This window comes from Meira miltonrushii (genome assembly GCF_003144205.1).
Source record: "Meira miltonrushii strain MCA 3882 unplaced genomic scaffold FA14scaffold_2, whole genome shotgun sequence".
NCBI lineage: Eukaryota > Fungi > Basidiomycota > Exobasidiomycetes > Exobasidiales > Brachybasidiaceae > Meira > Meira miltonrushii.
Window position 1 is genome coordinate 3691012 of NW_020289944.1, and position 25850 is coordinate 3716861.

At 43.3% G+C, this 25850-nt stretch overlaps 9 protein-coding genes across 9 annotated transcripts; 6 read left to right on the forward strand and 3 right to left on the reverse strand.

Moving 5' to 3' along the window:
* Window positions 1-477: 477 nt before the first annotated feature.
* On the forward strand, window positions 478-2772 carry FA14DRAFT_155483 (uncharacterized protein; the record flags this gene model as incomplete). The annotated part of the gene is made up of 1 exon (XM_025497754.1): window positions 478-2772. One exon carries the CDS (start codon window positions 478-480, stop codon window positions 2770-2772), a length of 2295 nt encoding a protein of 764 aa, XP_025356378.1.
* Window positions 2773-2890: 118 nt separating this feature from the next.
* Window positions 2891-7064, reverse strand: FA14DRAFT_51553 (uncharacterized protein). Its single transcript, XM_025502450.1, has one exon. The coding sequence runs from the start codon at window positions 6843-6845 to the stop codon at window positions 3060-3062; it is 3786 nt and encodes a 1261-aa protein (XP_025356379.1). The 5' UTR covers window positions 6846-7064; the 3' UTR covers window positions 2891-3059.
* A 3724-nt stretch (window positions 7065-10788) lies between these two features.
* On the reverse strand, window positions 10789-12126 carry FA14DRAFT_106592 (uncharacterized protein; the record flags this gene model as incomplete). Its single annotated transcript, XM_025495781.1, has 1 exon — window positions 10789-12126. A coding segment is annotated over one exon (1338 nt), but the record flags the coding sequence as incomplete, so codon positions are not given.
* Window positions 12127-12631: 505 nt separating this feature from the next.
* On the forward strand, window positions 12632-16349 carry FA14DRAFT_51584 (uncharacterized protein). The gene has a single exon (XM_025502452.1). The coding sequence runs from the start codon at window positions 12664-12666 to the stop codon at window positions 16138-16140; it is 3477 nt and encodes a 1158-aa protein (XP_025356381.1). The 5' UTR covers window positions 12632-12663; the 3' UTR covers window positions 16141-16349.
* A 1-nt stretch (window position 16350) lies between these two features.
* Window positions 16351-18562, reverse strand: FA14DRAFT_51579 (putative SLY1 protein). The gene has a single exon (XM_025502451.1). It carries the CDS (start codon window positions 18540-18542, stop codon window positions 16413-16415), a length of 2130 nt encoding a protein of 709 aa, XP_025356382.1. The 5' UTR covers window positions 18543-18562; the 3' UTR covers window positions 16351-16412.
* Window positions 18563-18773: 211 nt separating this feature from the next.
* On the forward strand, window positions 18774-19982 carry FA14DRAFT_189999 (uncharacterized protein). Its single transcript, XM_025501768.1, has one exon. The coding sequence runs from the start codon at window positions 19164-19166 to the stop codon at window positions 19671-19673; it is 510 nt and encodes a 169-aa protein (XP_025356383.1). The 5' UTR covers window positions 18774-19163; the 3' UTR covers window positions 19674-19982.
* Window positions 19983-20968: 986 nt separating this feature from the next.
* Window positions 20969-22424, forward strand: FA14DRAFT_51610 (OMPdecase-domain-containing protein). The gene is made up of 3 exons (XM_025502453.1): window positions 20969-21088; window positions 21180-22287; window positions 22359-22424. Exon 2 carries the CDS (start codon window positions 21219-21221, stop codon window positions 22137-22139), a length of 921 nt encoding a protein of 306 aa, XP_025356384.1. The 5' UTR covers window positions 20969-21088; window positions 21180-21218; the 3' UTR covers window positions 22140-22287; window positions 22359-22424.
* Window positions 22390-23052, forward strand: FA14DRAFT_121713 (ChaC-like protein; the record flags this gene model as incomplete). The annotated part of the gene is made up of 1 exon (XM_025496477.1): window positions 22390-23052. A coding segment is annotated over one exon (663 nt), but the record flags the coding sequence as incomplete, so codon positions are not given.
* Window positions 23053-24230: 1178 nt separating this feature from the next.
* FA14DRAFT_179448 (uncharacterized protein) lies at window positions 24231-25358 on the forward strand (the record flags this gene model as incomplete). Its single annotated transcript, XM_025500922.1, has 1 exon — window positions 24231-25358. The coding sequence occupies one exon, from the start codon at window positions 24231-24233 to the stop codon at window positions 25356-25358; it is 1128 nt and encodes a 375-aa protein (XP_025356386.1).
* Between the last annotated feature and the right edge of the window lie 492 nt (window positions 25359-25850).

Below are 25850 nucleotides of genomic sequence, written 5' to 3' on the forward strand. Positions count from 1 at the left end.
TTTTGAAGGATCAACTGTCAACGTATTTTAGTCACATCTAAATAGACATTTCCGTTGGAATGGTACAATCAGAGTATTTTCATTCTTACATGCCACATCCTCCGCAAAGGACAAATCAGTCATGACCACATGTAAGACTCACTCGCCAAGAAAGGGAAATTGTCTCCGTAGATTAAGATTAAGCTGAGAAGGAGCGGTCCGATACACGCTAAACTAGGGCGTACACTATTGCTGTGCTTAAAGCTGTGTAACAGTGATTCCAGGCTGTGTGTGCGTGTGCAGTGTCTCGGAATTGACAGGAAAACAACTTAATTATTTTCATTTTTCGGGTTTATGTCGTGCATTCTTCTTCCCATAACAGTGATCGATTTTGCCTATACTCACCTTCTATTCGAGACAACTCCAAACATGGAAGTATGCAAATGAACTACGGGAAGAGAGGAGAGGGAATAAAAGCTATTTTTAGAAAGTAGAATCATGAATCCTTCACATGGCAGAGCATCTCTTCATGCTGTACTTCGCCGGACTAGCAAACGCACCGACACAAAGCCACTTCCTATCCGGTCTCTCGCCTCGGCTTCAATTTCATCAAGCTCTAGAGCTCATATTCATGCTATCACACCAGCTACAATCTTATCATCGTGGTGGGATCTGATACAACATCAACCTCGGTCAATAGCATGTTCCTCTAGATCTATTCATTCACCCAGACAAGAAGCATACGGACATCCAGAATGGCAGACACAGAACGTGGATTCTTCTTTATTCGAAGAAGAAGATGCTACATATGTAGAACAAAATGAGGCGTTGGGAAACATTATAAAAAATCTTTCTCAATCAAAAAGACGTGGAATGGGAAAACAAGATCACAGGGAAATGATACTTTCATTAATTTCACAAGACAAATTCACAGAAGCAAATACATGGCTTAAAGATTTGACCAATCTAAAGACAGAAATCGAGCCTGATTTAAAATATTCTGTTCTGGCATTGGATCAAGCAAGGCAGAACAATTGGGATGTTGCGATACAATGGCTATACCTGATCCCCGCAAGAGAAAAGCGATCACGCCTTGGCACATCTATTCGAGCCGAGTATACTTATTTGGCACAATTACTTCAACTAACATGCTCCGAAAAGGCTAAATCAGGTGTAGCTTTGAAAGTCTTTTTCTTTCTCGCAAGATTCGGCTATCTATCCGTAAACGAAATCGGTAAAGCTGCCCACAATGCTTTCAAATGGTACTCGCAATATGGTGAATTGAGTGCTGATATTGGGAATCAGGCAGGCGCTGGACTTAGATTGTTGCAGGTCTTTCAGAAAATAGTCATCCTTGATGCCAAACATTTTGATCAGGTCAGCAAAAAGAGAAGGGAAAGCAGAAGAGGTCCAAATACAAAAGCGCTATCTGCGATGTTCAATTCTTGCATTCGATCATTCTGCCAAGCCGGACAGGTTGCAAAAGCATCGGTCTGGGTCAAATCCAGCCCGATCTTCATGGACGAAAAGCAACAAGCTAAAATCGGACCTGACATTTGCGATGCAAGTCTCATCTCGCCTGTCACTTGGAGAATGTTTGTCGAACGGGTAGATTCTGCGGGCAGCAATGCGAATTCGGGAACAAAGAAGGACATTATTCAAATGACAGAATTCCTCTCTGAGATTAGGGATTCGGAACCAAGAGATGACCGTAATTGGGCTCGCTCGAAATGGCAAAAGGATCTTGATGCAATCTACGACATTGGAAACCGGCTGCCCGTCAATCTAGAAGGAGATAATGTTGAACGGGCCCCAACATTCTTTGCACGGTTGAAGAACAACATGCGATCAAGTTTTTCGCATGACAGATACGAGCTTGCACTCAAGAACTATTTTGAACAGATTTACGATCCCCAGTTGGAAAGCATAGCACGAAAGGTTCTTTCTTCAGAACAATCCAAGAGACTCACTCTGAACTGGAAGCGTGAAGATCGAGGTCCACCATCTGACATATCCCTTTCTCTCTTGGGTTTAGAGGGATTGGTGAAATTCGTATACAGTCAAAAGCAAAACAGAAGGAATGCGTTGGAGACACTGTATAGTTCATGGATCGCAAGTGTGGCCCATCTCCAAACAGAAACGGACCCCACAGAGAGGGTGTCTTCTGCCTTGAACGAGTTTGACGATAAATTTTCTATGATAAGTTCACAGAATGGTGCAATTCCTCCAACTTTCTCACACTTTTTGCTCTTTATGCAAAAGATTCCACGTGCGTTTTCGTATGATATTTTTTCTCAACCAGGCGAAAAAATTGCATCAGTTGATAGTAAACCACAACATGATAAAGCACAAGAATGGTCTTTACGTATCGTTGCTGATATGCAAAGGTTTGGCTTTCATCCGGATAGAAGATGTTGGCAAATTTTGATTGAAATTTTGGCCCGTGGTTTGGGTAACAAAAACTCTGATTCTCCCAAAGAAGTAGAAGAAACTAAAGATCGAGCCGAACTTCTGGAAAAACTTTTGCAAAATTTGGGTATGGGTCAAGACAATAAAGGAAGCATATCAGAACTCGTAAGTCCATTCACCTATACTTCCCTTTTACGTGCTCTCTTGTCCGTTCCAAGAATCAAAGGTGGTCCATTGATTGAAGAAGCGGAAAAGATACGATCTTGGCTAGAAAAAGACGAATCCGTTTTGCAGCAAATCCGAGAGGAGCCGGAATTGTATGCAGAGAACGTTAAGAAAGTCCTCAATCAATTGGAGGATGCGAAACAAGAATCAGAGTCATAGGTATCATGTAAAACCATATCATCATCTCTCTTGTGTACATCACTTATACAATTTGTACTTTTATCAATCGATCCTATCGGAAATGCTTTCCTTAATTGTACGACTTGTCACACAAATGTTAAAAGACCGATACTATACATTGGCATGTGCAAGATTATATAGGCAAATGACGAGAAAAAAGAGAAGATAGAGTGATGAAAACAGCAACAAAAAAGATTGGTACAAGAATATGTGAAAATAAAAAATGATGATGATGAAAAAATTGCAAGACGTTTCCCTTTGCTCGCTTACAAATCCATGCAAGCAGCACAACCAGCTATGATCAAATCTGCCACTCCACGTAATGGATGAGGAACGTCGATCGTTGTGGTTGAATCAATACCTGTGTTAATATTCAAAGGAACAGAATCAGGTGCGGGTCCATTGGCCAAGCCAATCGCTTGCCATCCTTCGGGTATCAAATCTAAACGACCAAAAGTATCGCACATTCCCAAAATGACTGGAAAACTAAATGGTTGAGGAATACCTTGATTGACTGCATTTGTCAAAGGCGTGGTTGTGGAAGTAGAAGATGTAGCAGAGTCCAATTCAATCTTTCCTGCTCCTAATCCAAAAGAAGAAGGTAAATGATCGTTTGCCAAAACCTTTGCAATGATTCGAAAAGGTTCTCGTTTATCATTTGTTACAAAGGGTTTTGAAAGTTGTTCAGACGTGTTGGCTCCGATCATTCCGGGTGGTGGACTGCGGTTGTAAGCACTGCTTTCGTCATCGCTTGAAGCACTTTGTGTACTAGGTGTTGCATGCCATGCATGTGCCAAACGACGGTACCAATTTAAGCCAGAAGACGATGTGTTTGATTGTTCATTGCTTGCACCTTCTCCTGGAGAGATGGCCTCTTGATTGTTCATTGACACAACGTGCATCAAAGGAGAATCAAATTGTTGACCGCCAGAACTACTTCCACCAAGATTTGAAGTTCCTAATTGCATATCTTCACTTCCATGAGAAGAAGATGCTGCCACTTGGAAAGGGACAAACGAGACACGCAAATAACGAGAAGCATACGATGATTCTGTATGGTTGCCGAGTGGAAGAGCGATGATCATCGTCATTGCTTCTGATGGCACATCACCCAATCCGAGCAGATCAGGAGCAAACACTTTCGGCGTACCTTCAAGCAAAGCTGCTTGATTAGAAGAAGGTACGTAAGGTACACTTGCATTCTCTGCATGTCCGGCTTCAGATGTCGATGCGGATGGTAGTCCATCGCTGAGCAAATCTTGCTTGATTCCTTCAGGATGGATCGTTGAAGATGGAATCATCTTTGCATTTCCAGAAGCAGATCGGGCTTTGCGCGTTGCAATGTCAACATCATTACCCATCACCAAGGCTTGAGTTCTCTTGCGTTGAGCTTCGCTGATAGCAGCAACGATGTCATCGGAATTACTTCTCCTACGTTGAGTGAGAATATCTGAAGGAGGAGGCATTGCCGCCGCTGCTTCTGAAGCGTGGATTTTAGGAGAAGATCCCTTCAATTGCGTATCGGTGATAATGTTGCTTCGGTTGGTCAAAGCAGCCCTTCCGGCTAGATTGCTGTAATCAAGCATTTCCTTTCCAGATGCTTCAATCACACTTTGTGGTGCCAGACGTGGAGATCGATAAAGATCACCTTTAGCCGTTTCCCACGCAGGCGGTAAAGGAGGAGACCAAAGACTTGAACTTGTCGTATTAGAGCTGGAAGTATTTGCCAAATTAGATCCAACAGGTAGCACCTTCCTACGCAACCAATCCCCCAATCGTTTCTCACGCTTTCCGGAAATTGGTGGCGTGGAACTTTGAGCCAGAGGAGAAGATGATTCAGCTCCGACATTGCCTTTCTTGATGACAGAACTGGTTGTCTCGAAAGCACTATTAGATGGCAAAACTGGCGAACGTCTTTCTCTTGCTCTAGCTTCCTTCTTGACTGCGTTGAATGCGCTCATCGAGGATCGTGGTGAAGGTCCTCTCTCATGTGGTGCCACACCAGAAGGTGACATCGACCCTGCATTTGCAAACATTGATGTAGACGTCTTGCGATCAAAAGAGTAATCTTCAAAAGGTGATCTACTGGAAGCTTTCATGCCAAAGGCTGTAGCTGGCTTGAAAGAATGCGTCTGTACACTATCATATGATCTTGTCGGATCGCTGAATGCATGTTCGTTCGGCTTGGGAGAAAAGTCTGGCGCTAATCCTTCATGACTCATACTTTTACCCAAAGATGGTCTTCTGCTCTCGATCTCAACTGCAAAAGGTGCAACAATCGTTGAAGTTGACTTGGAGTGCGTCAATCGTCTTTCACGGAGAACAGGCGATGGTGCTCCAAATGGCGGCAAGTTCGTACTGATTGTTCGCGCACGGAGAGAAGGCCAAGCATCCTCATCGAGTGTTGTCGTTGTACTGGTACCCACATCCCAGCTTTGCATTTGCTCTTCATGCAATCCTTTTGAGCTCAAATTGGAAGTAGAAACGGGAGAAGCTTTCCATTGTTGTTCTTCAATCCGTCTTCGGTGGGTTGCAGGAGTTGCGAGAACAATTGTGCAATCCGGTGCGCGGCTTCCCGCTTGCAAGAAACGCAAGCTGAAAGATGAAAATCCTGAAAATGCATTTGGATGCAAAATCGATACAAGATCTGCATTCTTCTTTCTTGTGATATGATCAGACACCACGACCGTACGTTCGGGTGTCTGTGCTGCTGGAGCAACAATCCACTTCCGTTGCCGCTTCTGATTTCGTGCAACAGACCACTCCGCTTCGGTTTTGGTGTCTTGCTCACTACCTTCACCTGTACCCGTTGCTACCAAAGCCGTTCCGCGCCAATCATCTCTGCTGCCAACATTGATGCTATGAAGTCCCATCTCATCGATCGATAAGATGTCTACGATTTCAACTGGATTCCTCTGTTGCAACTTTAATGTCGTCCATGGAGATAATTCATCTTCCTTTCCTACAGAAGAATTCAAACCGATAGACGAAGAAGATCCTGTGAGATCTGTATCCGAGCCCATGCTCGTCTTCATTGGAGGTCTTGGCGTTTTGACGATACCGAGACTTGCAAAGCCACCAAGAACATATTCATTGGTATCGGGAGTTAGATTGCTCTGTTGTGCTTTCTGTTCCTCGCACGGTTTCTTTGTCGGATTTTGTAGAAATGTTTCTACTGTTGGTATATCGTGTGCGTCTTCGCAATCGCGGAGATGAGCGGCAAAGGTATCCTCATCGTGAAATTGCGATGGAGTATGATTACACTCTTCATCCGAGGGATGTCTGTGATGAGACAAAGGTTGTTGTGAAGATAAAGCCGCTCTAGATGGCAGCAAAGATTCTTTCTGCCAACTGGAAGAGAGAGGGGAATTCGTAGCAGGCTTGAGCAATGGTGTGCTTTGAGGATGTTGTCCTAAATCTAGACCATCCAAATCAAGCATCAAACTCTGTGAAGAAGGTCTACGCATTCGAATTGGTATCCCTTCCGATCTCTTTTGTGTGCCACTACTTCCTTCTCCGACTTTGATCGAATGTTGTTCGTTAGGCAGTTGTATCGAGGTTGAAGGTCCCGCAGAAGAAGATGCAGCATTTTTGGCTTTTCCTTGCAAGCCCATCAAACGACTGTGCGGCATGATTTCAGATGTTATTTGCCCCACAGTATCGGCCACAACCGCAACCCTTCTTTTCTCTCCACTGCGCGAACCTAATCCTGTTTTCCTTCTGAGTGAAGTTTTACGGGTTCTTGATTCTTGTTGTTGTTGTGAATCAGAATTGAATCTCGTTGTTTCCGTTCGTTTGACCGTCGATAGCATCAGAGCAGGGCTGAAAGATTGTGGATCCCAATCTAGTTCCGGTGTTTGTCTACTTTCGAAGCCTGTCGAGATTCGATTACGTGCTCTTGGCTGTTGAACAGATTGTCGATCCGGTTCAGGTGAGTGCGAAGTAGACGGTCGCCATAACGTACGTCGTTTAGGTCGATTCATTCGCGATATGTCATCATTACCGTTTGATGGTAGCATTTGAGAGTGCATCGTTGTAGTTGCAATCATCATTGAAGACACGAATATTGTTCGATTTGAAGATGATAGGGGTAAAGAAAAAAAGGGTTAAGGAGGTTGTCAGTGGATCGAGTTCATTGATAGAACGGGGAGATAATTGTCAAGGTGCTGTGTAAGAGGCTGATACAGCTTCTTATGCAGGAAAATACGGGGCAATAAACGTGTTACGGATACTGAAAGGACGAGGGAAGGCGTTGGATGCAAATCATTAGGCAAGAAACAAAGGGTTAACCAATTATAGTTGGCTGTACAAGTCCTTCGAATCGGAGATGATAAGTATAGCCAACAACTGCTGCAGGTCCGCAAACAACGCTTTTTTGCAAAAGGCATGACAGGTAAATTGACTGGATCCTTAGTGTCCGGAAAGACATTGATTGGCTTGTTTGCCGTAAAATGGTAAAAAAGTAATATCATCGTTTTCCGGTGCCTTTGATGAAAGTTCACCCGTTTTGGCTGTCAATCTCCCGTACGATAGCACATTCCGACTTTATTTTCTCTCCAATCCTTTCCGGCCAATTTCGGCCAAAAATGAGAAGGAAAGCCGCAATTCATTTGGCAACGAAATATGAGAGAATATTTGGAAGAATAACGACCTTGTGCATAACAAAGGCGATCTTCATTTTGCATTGTGCATGACAATCTTTTCATTTTCTCTGGATCAGGTACTCACCTTTTTTCACAAAAGGATACGATTTGAATTCGTGACGTAATAGCCAAATCGGTGATCTGTTTTGGCGTTGTTCTGATCAATTGCGAGCAAGAATTGCCATCTGCTGAACGCCCCCCCCCTTTGTACTTTTTTGCGAGGTACTGAACCGTTCCTGTTTTGTAAGGAAGACGGACCGTAATTTAGGCTATGTGGCTTTATGTCGCAATCGAGAAGTGGAAATGAATTTGCGGCGCCTTTGAAGAGTTGTGGCAACGGAAGAGAAACAGGGGGAGTTTGAGGGCGCGCAAATTCCGCCTTTAATGACGATAAATGACGGTTGATAACATGAGAGCAAAATTAGTTTGTTTTCCTTTCTTGTTCTTAGTTTTGGGCTGAAGATGAATTGTTGATTCCCTTCACTAATTGAATTTTTTGTTCTTTGCAACGATCAAGAATAACTTTTTTCCCTTTGTGTCGTAATAAAGATGAGAAATTGAAACAATACTTCGATTCCGCTTCGAGGGGGATATTTACCGGATGGCCGCTGTTGGAGTGGTAATAAGCTGAAAGATTGAACCGGTTGAAAAGGCTGAATTAATTGAATACCGAAATGATGAAAGAATGGAACGAGAAACCAAAGAGGTACAAAGACCGCAGAGAAGAGCAAGAAAACGCAACAAAGGGGAGAACCAACGATTTTCGTGGGAAAGTCTAGCGGATAGAAGTAAGATATCCGATGATGAACGATGACGATGATGTTTCCCTTTCTTGTTTTTGGTGTTGAGTTGAATAATACGCTAGGTAACGAGAACAAAGGAGGAGTGAGAGGATGAAAAACATGAACCAAGGATGAACAAAAGGAATGTTTGTACAATCATCATCTATTGTTGTTCCCCAATTTGCACTGATCACGTACCTTAGACTAAAAGAAACAAAGGGTATTTGCATGCATTTAGAGAACAATGGGACAAATACATACAGATTTTACTCTGCATAAGGGTGACAGGTACGCGTTAAAGTCAAGGTTTAAGCGCGCATAGATGGCATTTCATCAGTCAAAGCAACACAAGATGGAACAAAGGCTGCCTTTGTTTTTATGTGTGTTGTATTTTTAAACTCGATTCACAACGCCGTAAAGGTAAAATGCCACAATTGTGGGTTTTGACCGCTTTATAGGCCTCTGCTGGTGGCTTCTTCTTTTATGTCAACATTCGATAATGAAAAAGGTGTGGCTAAGTGAGAGGCCGTAAACGGAATGATATAGAAATCAGAGTTTCAATTGTTAAACACACACGCGCGCACAAGCAAGGAAAGTGGAAAATTAATTAAACCTGAACGCGGACGAATGTGTTACATCAAAACCGCTAAGGTGCACCTTTTTTTAAACGCGTGTAAAATGTCAGTATTATCCGCAATTGGGAGCCGAGACCTGCGTGCTAAAATGAGCCACAATGTTGTCAAAAAAGTATACACTCGTGTCACGCTCGGCTATCAATTCCCAATCAAACTTGGCACGGCTTCATACATGTTTGCGCAATGCCGCGTTCTTCATTTGATGATCTTTTGTTCTGATTGAAGTTGGAAGATGCAATTTACTGGCTAATTGAAAACAAAGAATATCCACTCTCTGTGGCTTTATCAATTTTTACGCCCTCCAGCATGAATCGGAGAGTGAAATGTTGTTGACATCTTGATGGCTGAACTTAAAACAAAGAATCAGATCATTTCCGGTAAAAGAAGAAAAAGGGGCTTTATTTTACGCAATCTTTTCATGCTCCGTCAAATCTCAATCTCGGATCTATGCAGATGGTGTGTGCAAGCAGACGAGCAAGCAAATTCAATACATTCCTTTCACCACTTGGCCCCCTTTTTTTCTGAATTAATTTGTACCTATTCCGTGTGGCTTGACTTTGCATCACGCTACTGCACCTTGATTTTCCCCTTCCCCTTCCTACAATAACACTTGAATATTCTTGCCGAGCTTGTACTGCGCAGGTGTGCCCAAGATGAATTAAACGCGTGTACAAAAGCACTGTTCCCCTTCGATCTTCGTGGTCAGCCACAAGTGCATTATCAACTTTTCTGGGATAATTAACATACATTACAATAGGCGCCCACACTGTAGCGGATAAGAATAAGAGTGGCGCAAAATACCGATCAATGGCCTTGAATAAACAATACAAAAAGGAGAGGTTAGGGCTTAACTTGCAATGTGAAAGAGCTAACACTTTCTGTAATCTTTGCTTTAATAATGACATAATCTTATAGCCTCGCTATTCCGATGAACAATCTTTCAACTTCGGAGAATTAATCAAATTGATGGAAAGTGGCTTGTTCCGTTCATTCGGAATGAAAGCTAGCAATGCTATAAAAATCGAACGATTTATGATAAAGAGCAACTAAACAACCAAAGTTAGTGTGGGAACAATGAGAAGTTTCCCCACATTTGATTGAACCGCTTGATCACGTCTTCAGTTCTTTCAGCCGAGATACCGGATAACCCCTCGATCGAAGATACGATAATGACATGATTTTTTATCGAAATGATATAATTCGGAAGATTACCGGTCATCGGGATCGTTTCAAGGTAAAGATTAGTCAGAAAGTGACGAACACGAGAAAGCGAAACACATGAAAGGATATGATGCAGCACCCTTGCCTCAATGATCGCTCTTGCATACATTAGCGTGGTGAATCCGGTCAAACTATAAAAATAAAGTGTACCTTGCAGGCAACGGTGATAGAATAAGATCAGCTCGCTTGAGAGTGCACTGAATGAATCTTTCCTTCATAATCATCATTTCACTGTAGATTCGAGAAACATCGATGGTCATCGGTATTTCTCATTAGAGCACCAAGTCAGACTTGGAAGAGACCAGTAATTGCCTTTCAAGGAGATTTGGCGCTTGAACGAAGAAAGTAATCTCAATAAAGGTCAACAAGACATTATCTTGCATCCTCGTATCATTATTGAAGCTCCGCGGAGATGAAAAGCACCTTTCCAGGATATGGACACAGAAGAACAGCTTATGTATTTTAGCAATCCTGGAACGCTCTTGCTAGAGTTAAAGATTTGCAAAGAGGGAAGGTAGCCCCTGGAAGGATGTATATTTAACATTGTCAGATATAAAAATGATAGCATTACTGGATACAAGCAGATAACCGTCCAAAGATTGATCTGTAGCAAGAAAAGAGCAAGAAGTGAGATATGATCACGATATAAAAGTACATGGTAAAAAAGGGGGTATCTTGCAATCAATGCTGCATTCAATGGAATCCATCACGCATACCTTTGAGCATGAACGTTTCCATACTCGTTTCCGATCCGCTCAAGTCAACTTCGTATTGTTGCACTTTGGCAAATCCACGAATCGCTTTACGCCAATAACACATCGCCGCTGCGGGGGTACTGTATCGTTCGCGGAAGAATTTCCATTGATTATCAGCAATCTTTCTTGCTGTTCTATCATTACGTAAAAGTGTCTTCATCGTTTCTGGCAATCGTTCCCATGTTCGATCACGTCCTATTTCACGTCCATCAGCACCATGCACAGGAACCCCTTTTGTTGAATCCTTGTCGGATAGGGATGGAGGTGGAACGAAGACGACATTCTGATCGCGACTGTTCCATTCGGCATTGTATAGATGCGTCCAATGCTGTACCCAACGTGGCTTATGGGTCACCAAAACGCTGTGACAGGTTTGAAGATAGCGTAAACGGCCATTATTAGTATTTCCTTCGGGGAAAGCAATATACTTCCATTTGCAGTGATCTTCCATTGGAATCGGTCTTCGATCAGGTGAAGTCCAATCAATTGCTGCAACATCACTCCAAGGATATCCTTGCGCTGATCCTACCAATGCTTCCCGATCTTGCTTTCCCTTTTCCAACGTTCCTCTCCAAATCAACTTATCAGTTTTGCCGTTCCAACCAATCTCCTCTTCAATCTTTGCCGTTCTTTCACGTAAATCTTGATAAGACCCAACATGTTCTGGCCAACTCCAAAAGCCTGGGTCGGGCATCAGCCAAACATCTTCCAAATCAGGAGCACGATCGATTCCAAATTTCCCTCTACTTCCCCAATCCATCAAACCGATACAGAATTCTACATTGGGCAATTTCTGTCTAGAAGCGGTCACAGCTTGATGCAATAGAGAAAGAGCAGCTTTTGATCTCATCTCTTCACTCTTTTGGAAAGATTTCAGGTAAACACGATTATTGTAAATCACCACACGTGCATGTGTCCATATTCCATCATCACATGCGTATTCGAGATATTCGATTGTATACTTCTGTTTGTTCGTGAAATACTCCACACTTCGATCGATCTCCTTGTAGAGTTGAGGAAAGAAAGCGTCACATTCGTCATCTGTCAAGGTGAGATCGTCCGGATTAAAGGGTGTGTTGTACTTTAGCCCTTTTCGACCGCTACTTTTGACCCAAGGATCGGCGGAAGAAAGAGGGCCGATATAGATACCTTCATCATTAAAGAGACTGGGTCTGTAATATCCTGCTGCTCTGTACAATGGAGAATCTTCCGAACTTGCTCCAAACAAGCCAACTAAGATTAAGGTTAAACAAGCAAGCGTACCCACGATTGCCCATCTTACTCTTGCCCTTCCTATGATAGAGGAGAAAGTTGGCTTTCCATTCTCACGCCCTTCTGCGGTTTGATTGATCGATCCATCTTCTTGTGCATTTAGACGACTATAACCACCGATCGCCATATTTGCTATCAATTGGATACAATCATCTAAGGATGGTAGATGATGATTTACAGTTTAATAAACCAGGAACGCATGAACCTTCCCCTTCGTACGTCAATCAATACTTTAATCATTGCGTGTGAGTGTGTGCGTACGGGCTCCTTGATTAACGCCAAGCCAAGGGAAGTTCCTAATCCCACAGTCAACGCGCACCACGTGAGGCCAACATAGAATAGAATATCTGGTATGCACCCCCACGGTATATGCATTGAGTGATACGCATATTTGAACACAATAGCATGAATGGGCGCAATAACTGAGCAAATTGGTCTGTGCGTGACTCAGCACTTGCATGAAAGTAATTGTCAAACCCCATATGAACACCTCTTGACACAATTCCCATTTCATTTTCTCCTGCCCACCACCTTTAAGCATCCTTTGCAAAAGGTAGCCACCATGTTGCCCCCTTCCGAATCATCTTCATTGGCTGAAGCGCAGCCAGAATATAAGCTGATGAACTTCATTATTCATATGCTACCTGTTGGTGCTTTAAAAGAAAATGTCTTATTACCTCCCGTTTTACCTCACGTTAAGATTTTGCAAAAAGGCAAGAGCTTTACTGCAGAGATGCTGGAGAGTGAGATTCGCCGTAAAGATAAACTTCTCTATTTCAAAGCTCTCGGCGTAAGAATGGATGATATGGAAATCTTTTTTCAACATTCACCAACTTCAAACAAGCACCACGGTACGTATAACGAAGTTGCACGTTACATGTTACCATCCTGTGATGAATTCACCCCTGCTGCTCAACATTTCCTTGGCGACGTATCTATGGTGAAGGCTGAGGTATGGCACAAAGATGACTTGGCCAGCCCAAGTCACATCTATTTGCGTAAAGATTCAAAATATCCATTCAAATTGCAAGTCACATGCACGTTAGTACCTTTGCGAATGATTGGTGGAACTCAAGTGCAAACTGGACCAATTGGTGCTATTGTTGATTTTTCCGTCCCCATCGGGACCAAACAATGCATCACTGCATTCCGTCGTGATCTCCCAAATGTGATCGCAAGGAAATGCGATCAATTTTTAGGATTCGCTCAGAACATGTACTCTGTAGAGGTGTACCTGAAAAAGTCTCAAGACAACAAGGAAATAATGTTTGAAGATCGTGTAGCACAATGTATGTCAAACGGTAAACCACTGGAACTTCAATTCGCTTTACGTGCAAATTTCAAGGCGGCCAATCCATCAAGCGCATTAAAAGCAAAGGCTATTCCCGTAAAATTGAACATTTCTAGCAACGTGAGTCCAAAGAAGAAAATTGATGTCAAGGAGGCATCCGTAAACAGCAAAAGCGATTCCAAAAAGGATACAAAAAGTGGCGAACTTGCTAACCAAGCAATCCTGCTCGATGCGTTACGTAAAGACTTTGAGACAGCAAGAGAAAATGCTCAATCATGTGAGACAGCGAAAATCCCGTCAACTGTTGTACTTCCACCTTTCACAGATACAAGCGCAGCCCAAAAGGAGGTGAAACCAGAAGAAGTGTTTTTGGCATGGAAGAAAAGAGCGATGCCCAGCGTAAAGGCAGAGACGGTCGCAGAAAAGGCTGCGATGATGCAAACGAGCTCTTTGGCAGCTAAAGAAGCCTGGAAGATGTACCACTCTCGAAATCATCAGGGATATCCTCATCCTTGGTCGTCCGGACCACCTCCTCCTTTTATGTGGCCAAAAGCATCAGAGCAAATGACAAGCAAAGAAGTTCGGAAGGCATATCGCATTCAAGAGTACTCGCAACGTCCCATACCTTGGTATTTCGGACCAAGTCCATCTTCTTTGCGTCCGGAATCATCAGAGCAAACAAAAGCAGCTGACATCTCTAAAGCGGCAGAAAAGGTCAAGCCAGTTGAGCATGTAAAAAAGCCAGAGCAAGAAGAAGCGTCACAAGCACTCCCTGTGGCACCACCTGGACCACTTTCAGGCTTGCAACGGTTAACAGATGATTTGCTACACGTAGTAGCCGGATCAGCACAAAATCCTCCTGGTTCAATCTACACACGTATTCAATCAGAAGCACAAGAGCATCGCAAGAGACGATGCAATCCATCATTAAAATCATCCATTCACTGTCAAGCGCCATCATTGAAGCCTTCTAGTGATGCTGAGGCAAAAGATCAAGGTCAAGAGGTTGGTCCAGTGAAAGATACAACCCAACACAATGCAGCTTGCAATTTGTGCGATAAGCGTATCAAGGGCATTCGCTGGAAATGCACGGCTTGCATCGATTTTGATGTTTGCTCGGCATGTAAAGCTACCACAAATTCTACCCATCCTTTCCATCAATGGATGAAGCTTCAAGCCACAGATGCTTTGCCTTTGGGTGTTACACCTAGCGACTGGGTGATCCATCCTAACGTTATCTGCAATGGATGTGACAAAGCAATCGTTGGACCACGCTACAAATGCATCAACTGTGCAGATTTCGATTGGTGTCATAGTTGCGAGTCCAATCCGGCATTGCACCATGTGAAATCGGAAGAGGAACCACATCTTTTCCTCAAAATCAACAAGCCACTTCCGGATGCACGATCTGTGGAGACGGCAAAAGTTCAAGCAAAAGCTACTGTAACTGCCATGAACAAGCGTAAGTCTGCTCATGCTGAAGAGATCGTTGATATCACTCTGAAGAAGCCCGATATTTTCGAAGAAGATTCCACGGAACAGCAAGAGACGCAATTGGACAAAATTACGCAACTCATGGATCGTTTGGAAAAGAAGCAAAGAAAGACAGAAAAGCGTATCGATAGCTTCGGAGGCGAAGTCAAAGATTTCAATGATGCAATCGAAAAGATCCTTAACAAGATCGATCAGATCAGTGCAGACTCATTGAACACGCAGACAAATGCTTTCGGAGATGAATCCAAAGATTTCGAGCATCCTATCCGTAAAGAGTTCTCTGAGTCGTTTCTGAGCATCATGAGCAAAATGGATCAAATGAACGAAGACTTGTTGAACGCGATCGAAAAAATCGATCAAATGAACGCAGATTCGTTAAACACGACCCATACCAAACCACTTACAACTGAGAATGTGCGCGATGAGGACGTTCATTCAGTACGTGCACGTCTCGCAGATTTGTCCGTTCAAGCGCAAAAATTGCCTGGTGCTTCACTTGTTGCAGATGGTTTAATGACTATGAAAGACGGTTATGTTGTACCAAGTGCCCCCGTAGCGGAAGAAGATGCTCAAAGCGTAGCAGAAGATTATGATATGCAAGTGCTAGCTGATATCACTGTCCCTGATGGAGCACGTCTGGTTGCTGGTTCCCTGTTTGACAAGGTATGGCGAGTCTGGAATACAGGTACAAAGGCATGGCCAGAAGAAACCTGTATCACTTCGATCTCCAATTTTGCAAATTCGACCCAGGCTGTGAAGCATTCTATCAACATTGGCCGCATAGTGAAAGCAGGCGAAATGACGGATATTTGCATGCCTAATTTAGTCGTTCCCTCAAGCACAGGAAAGGATGCTCACTTCTTCCGTCTTGCTTTACCATCTGAATTCGGCCAAGAATTACGCTTCTTTGGCGATCAATTGTGGTATGACATCGAAATTGTAAATGGAAAATCATCCAACGAAACAACCAAAGCAAACAAATCGACCGCCGCTTCGATGCATCATCCTAAACCTTCATCTTCCGATTCACAGAAGCAAGAAAGTGAAAATGAAATGAATGGATCATCTTTCTTCCGCGCTCCGTTTGCACCAAGAAATGATCGTGCGCCTTCAATGACTGGTCACCAAACCGAGTTCTTGCTTACACCCACAAACGAGGGTGCATCTTCCATTGCTGCTGATGATTTGATATTATTGGGAAGCGATGAAGACTTCGAGATTATTGAACCTTCAAGCGATGAAGAAAGCGATTGAAGAAGGCTCTATTGTACATCAACATCAATTTGTTCCGTCGACCTCGCCTCTATTGTACCAAAAACAACTCAAGCTTGTTCCTTCATACATCTGTACCATGTCCCGCAAAGTTTCGATTCGATCAAAGTATCCAAGGTTCTCGTTTCATAATATGTAAATTACCATCTAGAAAAAGCAAAAAAACTCATGTTAAAAACCTAAATTTGAACAGATGATGGTGATAGTGCATTAGATTTAACAATGGTATGATAATAACATGATGCGAAGAAGATCTAATCTGCTAAATTAGCTAAAGCATGCATGAAGGCAGAAGGTGTAACGACTTCCGTTGCACCATACGTTATTCTTCGTGCATGTTGTGGTTGAACTTGATTAGAATTACGAGCGTTCCATTCCATCAAATTACAATATTCCACATACGATCCTCCACCGACGACGAAAACGATAGCATCCTTTTTACCGGCAGAAGAAGAAGCGTTTGAGCTTGCGCCGCTTGCCATTGATGTTGGACCTGCTCTTCCTGCTCGTCTGCCTTGAACATCAACTGTCAACCAACTTTCGGTTTCTTGAAGAGCTTGAGAAGATGCAGAATGTGGTTCAAGCAAAGCGGCAACCAGGCGTGTTACTGTCAAGTCTTTTACCGCAGGTAAAAAGTTTTTCACACCAGATACCAGATTATCCAAACCGCTATCTTTCAATCGATCGGTCAATTTGCTACTCAATGAGGAAAATCCTTTGAAGAGTTCAGTTCCACCAGCGCTAGGTTGGGGAGCAGGAGCACTTGCTAGCATTGTCATTCTAGTCAATTCTCGTACCTTCTTGACGTATTGCAACGGCCTTAGATCTGCACCTTGATCTTTTAACACTTTTTCACATTCTTCCAAATCTGCTTTGCTGGCGAAAGCATTGTCGGGAGCAGAAAGATAGTAGATGATGAAAAGTCGTAATTTGTCTTCTACACTTTGTAGTTCGCCGTCCTTCAATGTTTCTAGGATTGTTGAACGATTCTGTCGCGTGATTGCTTCTTCCAATTGGAACAAAGTGTCCAAGCCTCTTGATTTGATACCTTGCAGAAGTGCGGTTGCGATATTCATATGAGCGTCAATCGTTTGTTTTCGTGCTGTCAGCTCAGGCAAAGCAGTGATTGCGGCTTTGAGGTGAGAAGCATTAGACGAAAGGTCTAATTGGCCAACATCTTCCATACTACTGATACCCGTTTTGCTTGTGATCTCATTGGCATCTGCTCTATATCTGCCCAATTCAGCATCAATGTCTTCTGCCACTTGAGGAAATGGAGTGCTTGCATTCTTTCTCCAGAAGAAGTCTTGGCTATCAAGATCATATGCGCGCTTTTGTTGTTTCCCTGCTTCTGTTGAGGTCACTGTGACACGATTCAATTTCATATCCAGGACATCATTAACCAATGCTTGATAAGTCCAGGAATGGGACAACATTGGCACAAGATCAATATTCCGATCCACTAGAATCACCAATGGTCTACTGGATGACCATGCATTCGTCGCAGATGCATTGCCCGAGAATAAGTTGCTTGATCCTTTGGAAGTTGCAACATGTTCTTGAATCTTTCCTTCTAGCTTACGAGCAACCATTTCTGCTGCATTTCCGCGTGGACATCTGATTACTGGCATAGCACCTAGTGTTGCCATGACAGAAAATAAGCCACTGGCAATCCTTTCCGTTTCCGCCTCAATCTCAGCTTGACCGCATCGAACATCGTTCAATCTCTCATACGTAGTGGTGGGATATTCCTTTCCCTTTCCGGATCCATTTGTGGTTAGTGCTGTGTTAACGGCAGGTACTGCTGTTGATTCTTTGGGTTTTCCAGGCGGTCCCTGAAGTAGTGAGAACAAGTTTGGTTCCAGGACGATGTAATCAAGATATTGATCAAATATTTGGCTAACATTGGCTGCTGTACCATCCCGTCCAACCCGACCTGCAAATTCTTCCAAGAGCGATCGAGGTAGAGTTGAAGTAAGATTGATGGAAACAGATTCGTACAATGATTTGAGTAGATCATCTGCTACTCTCATAAGATTCTCTCGTGTTGGTTCGATAAAGTAGATTGCTGGAACATCAGGAAGAGGAGGTCGATCTGAATGCAATTGCATATGAAGCGTGATACCTTGATCACGCAAGTCTTGCACACGCATACTGGTTGCCAAGATTTCTTGACTTACTTTGTCAAGAATCAAAACTTTCCATACTGGCGGACCGGTTGGCAGTGTTAAATCTGAAGAAGATTCTGTTGATGCACTGCCTGTTTGACGATATGAGGATGTGGATGGAGTATTGTTTGCTGTATTCAAGTTCAAAAGCGATTTTAGAGATTGCAGTTGAACGCTATGCAGCGTTGCTGGCTGCGATGAAGATGTAGTAGCCATCCTATCTCAGTACTATTGATGGTAAGAAGAAAGCAAAGCCGTACAATCTTAGCAACCTTCTCAATCTCCTTCCTTCCACCGAGGTAACTTGAAAAGGCGCGTGCAGTGTGAATGCATTACAGCGCTGTACCTGTGTAAAGACGCTGTACAAAGCCAACAACAACAACACTGCAAGCAAGTGCGTCTATAACAGGCGTGCGCACAGACTGTATCAATCACTTTCACTTCCCACCTCCATGTTGTCTGGAAGAGATCAACAGCTTGCCTGTACAAGAATGTGATATTCAAGCCTTCAACATTGCCCCGTGGATATCCATGTGACGATAGAGGCAATAATGGCAAACATCATTTCGGATCTTAGTCGTACAGCATGGCGTCTTTTGGCTGTGTTGGTTAACAGCCGATTGGGCGTTTGGTATTTTGGTAATGTATACTATAAGAATGGCAAAAGTGATCCTATTTTCTCTTCACATTCATGCTTCTGTAAAGTTGCTCTCGTTCTGCAATCGATCGGCTGGTCCATCAAAAAATTAAGGGAAAAGGAGTATAATATCAACTAAGGAGGCAAAATTCATAAAACCTCCCAAGAACAAGGGAAGCTGGCTTTCCAATCTTGCTTTGATGATGTCTGCTTCTGCTTATTCTGGGAACGAGCTTTTCCCTTTTCCACTCAGTCCGCCTTCATTGGATTCTACCCGTAGAAGACGTGCTCCAAGTGCATTGAAACTTGGAGCAGCTTATCAAAAACGTATTCCACGTACTTTTCGCAAATTTCATTCTCCCATTCATCCTAACGATTTATCAGCAGAATCGCATTGTGTAGAAGAAGTCAAGACTGGCAGGCTCGTAGTCAATCACAGTAAGATCGGAACAGTAAGACGTTATTCGCCTGAGACGGTCGGATCGCCAACTCAAAAAGATTCAAAGGAATTCCAAATCAAACGAGGAGAGCAAATGCTTTTTGGCTCAAGCGCTACGTCGCCATCCTCTAAGTCATCTACAGGCTCATCAAGTCCTTCAAAAACTTCGATTGATGACAGTGCAACGTTATATGACGGTATCTCTGAAGGAGAGAAAGTAGAACGCCGTATGATCTACAAGCAGATTAACGCTTTACTTGAAGCATCTTGAGGAGGAGCGGTGTAAACCTTACGGTCAAGTGCAAGAATCCTACTGAAGGCAAACACCATCACATGACATTTGTCCAGGCTCTAATGTATACATCAAAGACTACTTCTCCCTTTCTCGATGGCTGTTCCTCGACGACATATTGTAACAATTTAATCATGGTTTGTTCCTTATTGGCCGAGATTTCAAATCTAGTTCGGATGTAATTTTGCGCAGTTGATCATCCTATTAGAGTGTATTTTTATCATCCATCTGTCTGATCAAGAAGTTGATTGACTAAGTCAAAAGGAAACTCTAAATTCATGATAAAGGACTCTTTGAGAGAAGGTAACACACATGCGTGTGTCTTCTCGAATAGAGTTAAAATCGCTTACGTAATTCAGAGACTACAATTGCATCAATTCCTATTAATAAATCCATGCTCCAATCATCTTTCTGTCAGTCTCGCTCGCAACAATTTTGATAAGATTAGATGGCGGTCAATATACCATTAACCTACACCAAAGTCCAGGCCTGCCTTTGAGCACTGCGTACGGTCATAGAATCTATAAAGCCTGCGTCACGCGTTTGAGACTGAAAATCACGCAATTTCCTGAAGAATTGCGCCATTCTATTGCGTGCTTTCCGAGCTTTTTCCTTGTCATGGTGTGTCGTTCGGCATAAAGTCAAATCTACTCTGGCAGGAATATCGGATTGCCTTTTGTCGGATAAATTATTGTTGATCGCTCTTATGCTGGCATTAATGCTCCATACGTAAAAGATCGCTCTAGGAATTCCGTCACGGAATAGGCTTCCGCAATAGGAGCAATTATGAGATTACGGTCCCCTTAAGGCTCTTTTTACATGGCGTATTGATGAATGATGATCATATGTGTACGCCCTTGAATGAAGCGAGTTAGACAGACAAAGCTTGTTTAATGGCCTGGCTTGAATGGCAACTTTAAAGTGAAGTATAACGCCACACAGAGCTAAAGTGCCTTTTTTGGTGTGGTTGCGGGCATTTTTTGCAAGAAGACGCAATTGATATGCGCGCGTGCAGCAGAAGGCACTTTAACTGTACCAACGTGTCAAAAACAGAGTGACTCGCGCTTGGAATGGGGTTGTCGTTCCTTTTCGACCCAAACTTTAAAGCACGCATTCATCCACAAACATCGGCGATTGTTTGTTTTTTCTGCGTTTATAGGTGGAAAACGAGAGAAAGTGTGCATTTGTGCCTTATTCCTTCTCCTATGTCGATCCTCTAACATTTTTTAACTCTCTCTTTATTGTCACACCTCTTTATTCCCCTCCATCTCTCCGCAATTTTTCGGTCTTTTTATTTATTTGTATATACTTTTTGGGGCACCTTTCTGGCAAATTTCGATTCCGGAGTGCATCAATAAGCACTTTTCAAGCCCCTACATTACACCTAGTCATAGGTAAGTATCGTTCCGCATCTTTCTCTTGAACATCAACATCGTATATATACTCAAATCGACTCACACTTCATCTTTTCTCTCTTGACGACAGAAAGACGAACACTAGACTCAAGTATAGAACTTTGGCAAGATGGCCTCATCTAACTCAGGTCAGGTTGCCAGCGGTAGCAACAAAAAGAGCTTCACTAGACAATCCTATGCCGATCGTGTTGCTCACTTTGGTAACAATGAAGCAGCAAGACTTCTACTTGAAACCATGGAACGCAAAGAAACAAATTTATGCGTGAGCGTGGATGTAACCAAGAAGCAAGACTTATTGGACGTAGTCGATGCTGTTGGACAAGATGTCGCTCTCATTAAAACTCACATTGACATTGTGGAGGATTTTGATCAAGATTTGATTCATCAACTCACTGCACTCAGCAAAAAGCATGACTTCCTCATCTTCGAAGATCGCAAATTCGCTGATATCGGGAATACTGTCTCACTGCAATACTCTTCAGGCGTTCACAAGATCGCTTCTTGGTCCCATATCACCAATGCACACATGGTACCCGGACGTGGCGTCATCACTGGATTGGCAAAAGTCGGTCAACCTCTTGGTCGTGGCTTGCTCTTGCTGGCCGAAATGAGCAGCGCTGGCTCTCTTGCAAAGGGAGAATACACAAAAACATGTGTAGAGGAAGCATTCAATGATCAATCCGAATTCGTTTGCGGCTTCATTGCTCAAAGTCGAGTTGACGAACGTTTTGCAAATGTAGGAAAGAAGCGTGATCTTCTTGTCCTCACTCCTGGTGTTGGTCTTGACGTAAAAGGAGATGCCTTGGGTCAACAGTACCGCACACCAGAAGAAGTCGTCATCGATGGCGGCAGTGATGTGATCATTGTCGGTCGTGGTATCTATGGTGCTTTACTAGATCCCCAAGTGGCCGAAGGTGGTTCTCTCGCCCGTGCCAAAGCATTCGTCAGCGTACGTGAACAAAGTCAACGTTACAAGGAAGAAGGCTGGCGTGCCTATTTGAAACGCATTGGAGTCAGTCCAAGTACGTAGAAGAACCTCATGTTTGTCCGCCTTGAAATGCAATGAATACTAAAGTTCGACTTTCTACCTTTTTTGAAACAGTTCCATCACCTCGCCTTTCGCCTCGCATTCTGAGCGGCAGCCACAAGTTGACACGAACGGATTCCAGCGATTCTCGGTGAGTAAAGCGAGAGGAATTAAATGACAATGACAACGACGTACTGACATTCTACTTTCTCATCCTCACAGCTGCCGTCCATTCACCAACGAAGGAGTCAGTGTCGTATTTGGATACGGAAGTTTGATCTTCAAACCGCCTCCACACACCATTGGTCGAACAGTTGGCTACATTAAAGGATACGCTCGTCGATTCGCACAATCTTCAAACGATCATCGCGGCACGCCAGCAAAGCCTGGAAGAGTGGCCACTTTAGTCTGTGCATCTCAATGGCACTCTTTGATTTCCGACGAAGATGCTCCTGAAGGGGATATCGTTTGGGGCGTTGCATGGACAATCGATCCAACGAAATCACAAGAAGTACGTCAATATTTGGACGATCGCGAAAAGTTTGGCTATACTCCACAAAGCGTTAACATCTACCAACACGACGAACAAGGCAACGAAATGGTGGCAATCGAAGATGCATTGATTTACGTTGGACTTCCGGATAACGAAGCATTTGTTGGACCTTCGAACAGCTTGCAGGAATTGGCAGAATATATTTACAGCTGCGAAGGGCCAAGTGGACGTAATGATGACTACGTTTTGAAACTTGCCAACGCTTGCCGTAATTTGTCGACTGATGTTCAGGATAGTCATTTGTTCACCCTGGAACGACTTTTGCTCGAACTTCGAAGAAAAGAAGGCGCACAAGTGAGTTTAATTCATGGTCAAGATCAACGTCAAAACATGGTTCGCATCCATCAAATTGCCGCTCAATAGACTCCCACACAAGGGACACAAACATATGAACAATGCACATATAGACTGAAATTTGCCAATATAGATAGACACGCATATTTGCCGCTCTCTGGCTCTCATTAGCACCCATTCTAATCATCTATCATTCTCTTCCTTTTCATCTCATCGAATCCTACTACTCATTTGTACTTTACAGCATTATCATTAATCAAGCAATAGCTACCTATTTGACACATTTCCAGCAATTGTGTGTGTGTGCATGGAGGGTGTATTGATGCACAGGCATACGTAGGACTTCCACGGCTTGATGGAGTAATGCTATGCGGTGCAGTCGAAAAGCGCCCAGAGTAATAATGCCGCATACAATAAGCGGTCAAAGAAGGAAGAAGACCAAGAATTGATTTGATAATGCAATGAGATGAGATGATTGTTCTTTCAAGATCGCCGATCGTTTTGGTGGAGAGGTAAACAAACAGTATTCTCCGTTATCAGAGTGATTTTTTGACAGATGATCCATTTGTCTCCACGGTCCCGTAAAAACAGGGTAGGTAGCGGTATCTTTTTGCTCCGTCAATGCTCAAGCGATGAAAACGGGCCCTGTTGACCTGGTTTGATTGACACCTGTCGGTTTCGGATACCTGGTCTGATCGCTATGCATCAAAGTGGGGAAATTGAAAGACAAAAAGTACATGCATTAAAATAAAGAAGTCACCCTGTTTTTGATTCTCTTTGAGACATATCCCATTCAAAGCCCGATCTACAATGTACGGCACCGTATGCAAGCAAGTAAATACGCCGCTTTCTCTTTTGTTCTCCCTTCTTTCTCTTGGCATAAATGCAAGAATAAACGGGGGTACTTCGCTACTTTACTGTTGAGATTTGCACCTCAAATTAGATGGAGTGGGCGGCGTGCATTGCGGAGATTTATTTCGTCGAGCAAAACATTGAGCCAATGAAGGACAAAGGGTAAAAGATATAAAATCCTCGTTTTAACCACTTCATCTCCGCTTTTTCTTTCCTCTCTCAAAAAAACACATAACGCATTTGTTTGTCAGCAACATTTGTCCTTCATTCTCTCTTTGATACCATACTTGATCTTGGTCATCATAACACATTCCTTACCTAGTAATACGCAACCCACCTTCTTTACCCTTTTTCGTTCTTTCTACTCTTCATTTTTGACAGTCTCTCTGGTCAGAATGCTGTCTCGTCGTTATTTGTTGGCCATCTGTATGGCTTTGTGCTTGTTGAAGAGTACAACAACGACTGAAATTCCATCAAGTGGTAGAATTCATCGTCGAGCGGTCAAATTTGGCAAATCAGAAAATGTTGAAAAAAGAGAAACAAACATTATCAATCATCACAAACGTCACGAATTCCTTCCTCGTTCGTCTTTTCGTCATAAGAGAGGCAAAGATAACAGCCAACCTCCTGCAAACAACTTGGCAAACATGCAAGAATTCGTGACTGATCTTATGCAAATGAACAAAGATTGGCAAGAACAATCGATGGAAGCTCTCAAAGAAGGCAAGACTCCAAAAGAATTTTCATGGGATGAATTCAACCAGAAATATAATCATCCTTTAGACTACGGCAACAAAGATGATGATGGTTCCGACAATTCAGGCGATGACCAGCCAAAATCTTCAGCAAAGACAAGTTCTACCACTTCCTCAGAATCCAAGAAGCCAACTTCAAAGCCATCAGAAAGCTCTTCATCCGAAGAAGATAAGCCAAAACAAACGCAAAAGCCACCACCTCAGCCCAAACCTGAACCTAAACCAGAACCAAAAGAACAACCGCAACCGAAGCCTGAACCGAAACCTCAGCCTAAGCCTGAGCCCAAACCGCAACCCAAGCCTGAGCCTAAACCCGAGCCAAAGCCACAACCAAAACCAAAACCTCAACAGAATAATGATGACAATAGCGGCAGTGGCGATGACAATGAAGGAAATCAAGATTCCCATGGCAAGAGTGGTATCGGAGGTGTAGTGGCGCAATTCGGATTCGCAGGCAAGACGATGAAAGGTGACATGACTTACTTTACACCTGACGTCGGCGCTTGTGGATGGTCAAACACTGAATCGGATTTCATCGTTGCTGTTTCTGCTGAATTGTTCCAAATTTTCGGCAATGGTATAAGTAATGGCAATCCAGTTTGCGGACACAAGATTCGAATTTTCAAGAATGGCAAGAGTGCCATTGCAACAATTTCAGATGAATGCCCGCCATGCACGCAAGGTTCGATCGATATGACACCTGCTTTGTTCAAGTATTTCGAGGACCCAGATGTTGGAAGAACTTCTGTCACATGGCAATTTATCTGAGACACAATTTCAAAGCCACCTCACCGCATTCACACACTTCCCTAGCATCTTTCATGATGCTTCTACTCTTAGCATACATTCATGTACCTGTATTTCTGTGGTCCGCTGGTCGGAAGCATTGGAATCAAGATACTCTTCATTAAACTTCATGACTTGCATCTATTAAAAGTGCGTCTTGTTTTTGTTGTCATGCATTTTTCCAGCTCGAAATCTTTTGCAGGCCGAGCTTTTGTATGATGTATCGGGCAACCGCGAAGAAGAGAGGAAGAATCGGCCATGCTGGCCATATTGATGGGCATGCCATGCAAAACAACGCTACGCATCTACGGGCCGAAAAGAGGATCCCCTTGACTTTTCATTTGACGGTCCGAACGTGAATTTTCCATTGTTTTGAATTAGTCACGATGGTTTACATGACGGCCAATCAGTCCAAGATGAACCAGAAGTGCATTCGGGTCCCTTGTCTATTTCGATCGACGGCGCCGATTCGTA